At 36.3% G+C, this 7,395-nt stretch overlaps 2 protein-coding genes across 2 annotated transcripts; both read right to left on the bottom strand.

Moving 5' to 3' along the window:
* Positions 1-33: 33 nt before the first annotated feature.
* Positions 34-333, bottom strand: CBG06358 (the record flags this gene model as incomplete). Its single annotated transcript, XM_002647271.2, has 1 exon — positions 34-333. One exon carries the CDS (start codon positions 331-333, stop codon positions 34-36), a length of 300 nt encoding a protein of 99 aa, XP_002647317.2.
* A 2,718-nt stretch (positions 334-3,051) lies between these two features.
* CBG06357 lies at positions 3,052-4,243 on the bottom strand (the record flags this gene model as incomplete). The annotated part of the gene is made up of 5 exons (XM_002647270.2): positions 3,052-3,437; positions 3,556-3,697; positions 3,739-3,927; positions 3,978-4,162; positions 4,213-4,243. The coding sequence occupies 5 exons, from the start codon at positions 4,241-4,243 to the stop codon at positions 3,052-3,054; spliced, it is 933 nt and encodes a 310-aa protein (XP_002647316.2).
* Between the last annotated feature and the right edge of the window lie 3,152 nt (positions 4,244-7,395).

The raw sequence follows: 7,395 nt of genomic DNA, 5'->3' as shown, positions 1-7,395 counted from the left end.
GCTTGGCAGAAATGGCAGCTGAAATATCGGCAGTCAATTGAGAAGATGGTTCGAGGCTTCCGTGAGCTTGTGCGGAAAGCTGAGCAGCAAGTTCAGCGACGATCGAAGCGGCTGCTTGAAGGTTAGCATCAGCACTTCCTTGAGCTTCAGCAGAAAGTTGAGCCGATACATCAGCGACAATTGAAGCTGTGGCATCGAAACTAGCGTGAGCTTCTGCAGAGAACGAGGCAACGACATTGGCGACGATTGTTGCAGCAGCTTGGCTATCCACGTTTCCAACGACATGTCCCGAAAGTTCGGCCATAATATGTGCGGCTGCTTGAAGATCAACATTTCCGTTTGCTTGGCGGACGATCCAGCGTTGAGGGCTCCTTGAAGGGCTCCAGTGGCAGCTCGCCATTAAAAAAACGAGCGCAGGCGTTCTGAAAAATATTCCCCTAATACTAGACGAAACAGATTCAAATTCAGAAGGTAGTAGAAATCGGGTAACTGGGGAAGTGATGGCGTTCCACAGGGGAGCATTTGAAGAGAAATAGTCAGAGGAGTAGGGCCGTACAATAATTAAATTCATAGGGCGACGAGAGGAGGAAGAATATTTAACAAGAGTGTTGCCGAATTAAAAAAAAAACGGAGACCTGAGAATTTGAAAATCGTCGCTTCTCTTTGATCTACGAAAAAGCGCGGCAAAAACGTAATATTTCAGACTTTCGCCTCGTTCGAGCCAATTTCGCAACTAAGTTCGGTTTTTCGATGGAGAAAAAGATTTTAGAGATGCTAGCGATCCTTTTCATACCAAGAAATCTGAATTTTGTCCAAGAAAATCCCACTAAATTCACAGAAATAAGTTTCGTTTACTACTGTAGTGATTTTTGGGCGACGCCCCGTAAATCGACACGGAAGCCGCCCGCGAAATTTTCCAAGTCCCACTTTTTTTAATTCGACAATAGAGATACTAAGAAATCGAGCTATCAAGAAATGATGCTGTTGAGAAATTGAGATAATAAGAAATGGAGATATCATTGAAAGAGACTTGATAGATAGTTTCCTGTGTTCTCCATTATTAAAAGGGGTGAAACCCGGAGTAAATTCAAGTTACAGTAACCAAATGATTGAAAACAGCTGACTTTTTTTTTTGAAAAATGCCATTTTGACTTCCTTTTTTGTAACTCTTTGTCCGCAAACTAATTGAAATTTTCACCTGCTCAATTTTTTTCAATTTTTTCCATCAAACTTCTTCTTTCGCATCAAAGATTTTCCTGGACTCAGCTACATTATGAGTTGGTTCTTATTGGTATTGTTTAGCGTCTTTGCTTATTCTTATGATTTTGGGTCCAGATGTGATAAAAATTGTGAATTTGTAGAAGCTGTTATCACTTCAGAATCCATAAAAAGCTTCCCATCAGACTGTCATATTATTTGTGCTAACTTGGCGTTCAATGAAAACAACAATTTAACAGAAGAGGAGCTAAAAGTCATGTTTTATAATGTCAAAACGATATTTGGAAGTTTAACAGTTCAAAAAACTCATTTTACAACTCTCAAGTTCCTGGGGAATGTGGAAGTCATTGAATGTGGTAGGTTAGGAAACAAATTTGTTACTAAAACTAAACATTGAGATTCCAACGGATCTTTCACCATCACAGAAAATCAATTTATGACAGAACTTGGCTTAAGAAATTTGACGCGATGCGCGTGTAGTGTAGAAGTCTCTAACAACGAAAACTTTGTCCGATTGAATTTGCCGACTCTCAGAGTACGTTTCAAGCTTTTTTTTCCTGACAAATGAAAAAAAAATTCCAGTACTTTTCCTCATTTTTTGGTAACATGTCTCAAGTGGAAATGTCCATTTTAAATGTTTCTTCTGATTTTTGCATGGACATTTATGAGATGCGGAACTTTATTGCAAACGATAACTTGTACATGAAAAATGTTGGTGAGAAGTTTTGCGATGACAAAGACATCTTATGTTCTGGAATTTGCAAGCCACCCAACGGGACATGGAAACAAATGCATACGGATTGTCAGATTTTCAATGGTTCTTTAACGTTCACCGCAGGAGATGAGAATGAGGTGAAAGTATTGCGTTCTGTGATTTGGATTTTTGGACAGCTCAGAATCATCAACACGAACTTGACTAAAGTCGATTTTTTGGAGGATTTTTTTTTTCATTGGAAAGTTAGTTTATCGAACGGAAAGTGAGATTAATAAGAATTTTCAGCATCAGAAGCGATTCTAGTGGAAAATAATGTGGATCTAGTTGAATTTTCGATACCAAATCTGAAAGTGAGTCTTCGCGGTTTTTTCGGAGCAAGAATATGCACTTTTGTGTGATTTAGCTATTAAGAAATTGAAATGTTAAGAAATTGAGATATTAAGAAATTGAGCTATAAAGAAATTGAGATGTCAATGAATCAAGATATTAAGAAACTGAGATGTTGAGAAATTGAGCTGTTACGAAATGTAGCTGTTAAGAAATTGAGGTATTAAGAAACTGATACATCAAGAAATTAAGTTACGTCAGAATGCATACTCTTGCCCTGAAAAACTCCCTCCTTCTTTAATGATCTTTTGGCTTACAGAGAGTTCACACCAATCAAAAAACCTGGCTTAATCTCCGTGAAAATCACAAAAATCTAGCGAAATCCGTTATCAACCAACCGAATCTTTGTCTACCGTACGCAGACTTCAACGGGGAGACCGAATTGCATGTCACTGAAATCGACGGCGAGAATTGTGGTGAGTTGAATAATGTGAGCAATTATCTCGGTTCCTAAAAGAGACATCAAAAAAATGTGTCAATTGATAGATTACTTATCAGAATACGACCAGCATTTTTGTAGTTAGTAGATTTTGTAGTTAGTTTTTGTAGTTAGCAGATTTTTTTTCTTTTATAGGAACTGAGTTAATTGAGCTCAAAGTTTGAAGGAGAGTTAAAGTTGTAATTCAGAAAATATCGCCAATAAAAACAGGGATATTTCCCTTTCCCGCTTCCTGTGCTTTTCTATGCTTGCTGTCTTCTGGAAGTTCAAAGTTGATAATTAATTTTTTTTTTCATTTCAAATACAAATCAGTGCATTCCTTATCCGACACATTAACAATAAAAGTTCTGATAAAACGGAAAGTCCTATACTTCACATAAACCGGCTTCATCATGATGTACTTCTTGTCTTCCAGCAACTTGAACACGAAATCATGAAATTTCATCATTTCAACCTCAGAGTTTGGCTCAAAAATGTCCTTGTGTAGTTCTACATTAATCTGACAAATCTTCACGCCCTCTTTGTCGATCAGTCCGTTGCTGTGGAGTTGCTCAAGAATTGGATACTCGTTTTGCTCGATATCAATCCATAAAATATCGATTCGATCCTTGTGAAGAATATTTTTGAAGAAATAGTCCACTCCGATATGTTTCGTGATTTCTTCTTCGTATTTTTCTTCTGGAAAATATTGCAATTGTTTTTACAAAGAAAATGTTGTACATATAATCCACTCGAGGAGTTGAACTTGTGGGTCCACCTTTGGAGGTTCGCCCCTTTAAAGAATTCGGGAGCTTACTTTCAAAAACTCTAGACTTTCGCATTCCACTTGTCCCACTGACTGCGTATTCGAAATATTTGCCTCCTAAAGTATTGACATAGAGATCTTTGTTAATATCAGACGCTGGATCGGCACCGAAGAATTCAATATTGGGGTAGAGCTGAAATTCGAAAATTTGGAATTCAGGAAAACTTCGAATACCTCTTTCAGTTTAACTTCCGCATTCACGTCGTGGCCGATTCCAAGAGTGACCATTGTTAAATGCTCGGCTTGTCTTGGAAATGCCACATATTTTATCTCATCTCGGTTCTTGGCAGGTCGGATATCCAAAGCTTCATACTCTTCCAAGTTATCACATCCCACAGTCAGATTTGTGAATGAGTGCCAGAACTGAAATCCAAAAATCAAGATGGTTCTTAAAAAACCTTTTGGGACCCAACCTGCTCATAGTTTCCCTTCAAATGTGCCAATTTGGGACGAACACAATCATGGAATGCATTGAAAACATGCGAGTAATTTTTTGGACTCTCTTCTTTTGCAAACATAGTGAAAATCAAACCTCCAACAAATATTAAAGTTGCCAGAATGATGAGTTTGTCAAAAACTCGACGTTTGCTTGAGGAGCCTGAAACTAATCAAAAAGTTAAAATCAAGAAATTAAAAAAAGTATCCTACCTTCATTTAGCAGAAGATACCGGTGCGACATATTTGGAAATCTAATGAGGAAAAAATCAAGACGATCTCACTCCACTTTGTCTCCTTTTGTTCTGTTTCTTACAGAATCGACCACTGCGATCGGCTTGAGATGGTTATCCGCCCTTTTTTTGTGATACAGGTGTCTGGAGGAGGGAAAAAGTGCAATGTTGAAAATCTTTGAATCAGAGAGAACGGGTTTTAATAAGAAGTTTTTAAAAAATCTAATAAAGGATATTTCACGATACCGGGCAAGGAGACACTTTGAAGCCCAGAAAAAGTAGTTTAGAATATTTAGTTTTGTCTGAAAATTGCAGAGTATAGTAAACAATAATAGCGCTTTGTCCTTGAAACTGACAACTTTTTGTAGAAATCCAACTAAACGAGTTCAGTGGTTTTTAAGGCATACACCTCTTATTTCAGTGATAAGTTCGACACATTTTTTGGTTAAAAAGTTAACACCCATCAGAATAAAATTGGCAAAAAATTGTCAAAATTGAAACTTTTTCATGTATAGTATAATCTGTGATTTTCATGGCAGTTGAAATATCCTGAAATCTGTTTTCAGGGCATCAAAAATGACTTTATTTCACTGTAATATAACGGCACCCTTCAGCTCAATTATCTCAATTGCTTTTAGAGTTATCACAATCTTGAACTACAAATATGTTCCCGAAATTATGATGAAAAGTTTATCAGACTGTTATAGAAAAAATTGAAAGCTGCACTTGGGTTCAAGCCAATGGGTCAGAAATCGCGCCCCAGTAAACGTGAGATTTTAGAAAAAATTCGCTGCTGAATTATGCGGCTGAGGATCAAACTTTTAAACGTGGCACGAAAAAATCACGCGTTGCAACTCGTTGATTAAAATTAATTAGGTCAAATCCACGTCAACTTGGAAATTATCAAATTTCTTCTGGCCTAAAAGTTATTTGGGGCGCGTTTTTTGACCCGTTGGCTTGAACCCAAGTGAAGATGTTATCGGAATCTGTGTCTTAAACTAAAAGTTTGAGGATTTGCTGCATAGCATATTTTTGCCAGGAGCAACAAATGTGCCAACTACCAAATTAGAGATTTAGGATTGCTTTATAATTACAGAAATTTTTAGACCAAATGATGAATTATAGAATACCTATTGAGACACTTAAATTGGGTCAATTTAAACAAACGTAAAACCGGTAACAAAAGGAAAATGGAGAGGAAAACGATTTTCCGGAACAGAAAAAAGGGTTAATATCGGCGAATTTCTCGAAATCTTGTTGTTTTTTTGAAGCAGATATATGAAACAAAACATTTTTAGAAAAAAAAGTTAATTTTAGTGTCTTGAGAGTGAATTTTTCGAAATTTTCAAAATGGCTTAGTTGGCTGCATCAGTCTGAAAAAAAATAATATAAATTTCAGAGGAAACATATTTAAATATGTGTTTATTAGGGCAATGTAAAGTTTGATCAATTTTTCCAATAGTGAACTATAACTCATGAGTTATGTAACTTTTTGAGGAGTCATTTTCCAGCTCACGGTTCCATTGTATTTCCCTTTTCACTCTGAAACTATCGTCTGCCGAGTTGAATGATGAAATATCATTTCCTACTAGCTCCAAAAATCATAAATTAACCCCTATTTTACAATTTTCACTCAATTATGATGAAGACAGGGTCAGATTTAGATAGAAAAATAGCGGAATCTCCTGAAAACATTCCACTCAAAAGAAATTTCACCAATAATCATAATTGCCATTTTTATCACTCTTCCGAACATTGTATTATGTATTGATAGGTTTAACTTGGTGAAAACTCGAAATTATCAATTTTCGGGCTAACAATATCACTGACGTATATCCCGACACCGGAAATACGCCAACATTTTCCGGAAAATACAGGCTGGAAAACGATCGTTTACCGGAAAATGTTTTCCATTTCGTTTTCCGCTTCTTGCATACGAAAAACGGCATTTTCCGGAAAACGCGTTTTCCAAGGAAAACATTTTCCAAAGAAAACGGTTTTCTGGAAAATCCTTCTTGCATACGGCCTCAGTACTGTAGCATGTTGTTTTCATACAAAACCTCTATTCAAAACTTCCAAATTCCGTATTTTAAAATTCCCCTGATCATTGCTTCACCTTTTTTTCCTATCTCAGGAACAATCTTCAACGGCATTATTCGTTTTGATCCGTGACAGATTGGGATCCATTTCTTGGCATTTCGGAAAAAACCGGTCAAGATCTTTTCTGAGGTGCTTTTAGAAAATCCATTTTTCTACTCCTTCTAATTTTTCAAATGAATTTCGCATCTTTACCCGTCATCTATTCCAGCACCAAAAAAAGAAATGGGGTCTTCGCGATATGGAAGGATTTCAAAAGAAAACTAATTGTACTGCTGACTATAGCAGTTTTTGTGGTTATCTAAAGGTCTAACATGGACTCCCAAGTTTTGCCCTAGAAAAAAATCGAAACGTACATGGTTAAAAAGAGCGTAAAAAGTTATCCAAGAATCCGAGAGGAATAGTTGATAAAAAATTTTTTGCGGAGTAATGGTCCAAAAAGTACCAAAAAATAGCTAAATTATCAAAAAATCATAACTTTGTCAGTTTATGTTCGTTTGTTGAAATTCAAAAAACAGTAAATAGACAATCAATTGAACTTTTGGAAAAAATTTTTTTGATTTTTTTTCTCATTGATAGTATTATTGATTTTTTGAAAAAACCTAAAAAATTTTCAATATCTCAAAAATCCCAAGTTAACTTTTTTTCTTGGTTTGACTATTGAGGGGCATACTTGTTTTTGTGGTTTTTCATGCGTATTACCCCTATTTTTGGTGAAGCGTGACACGTCGAAGACCATAACTATAGTTAAACTTGACGAAAACAGTCAAACTCTTGTTTTCACATGTTTAGAATGACAGAATCTTGTGTTTGGATAGCACCGAGAATCTGCATCAAGATCCAGTTCATGAATCGTCTCGGAGAATCGCCAAAATCTCTACTTCCACATATCCTTAATTTCATTATTTCCATTCTTCTGAATCGGTCGTTGCACGTGGATCAGATGAGGTGTTTTGATATGGATTCTTGAAGAAGGAAATTCCAGAAATGAGTCATGAATAGAGCTGTACAGCTCTTACCTCTTTGTCGGATCTTCTCGATGGCTTGCATGAATCCACGTAGTATT

Source organism: Caenorhabditis briggsae, assembly GCF_000004555.2.
Source record: "Caenorhabditis briggsae complete genome, chrV, whole genome shotgun sequence".
Taxonomy (NCBI): domain Eukaryota; kingdom Metazoa; phylum Nematoda; class Chromadorea; order Rhabditida; family Rhabditidae; genus Caenorhabditis; species Caenorhabditis briggsae.
This window is presented reverse-complemented; position numbering and strand designations above follow the sequence as displayed.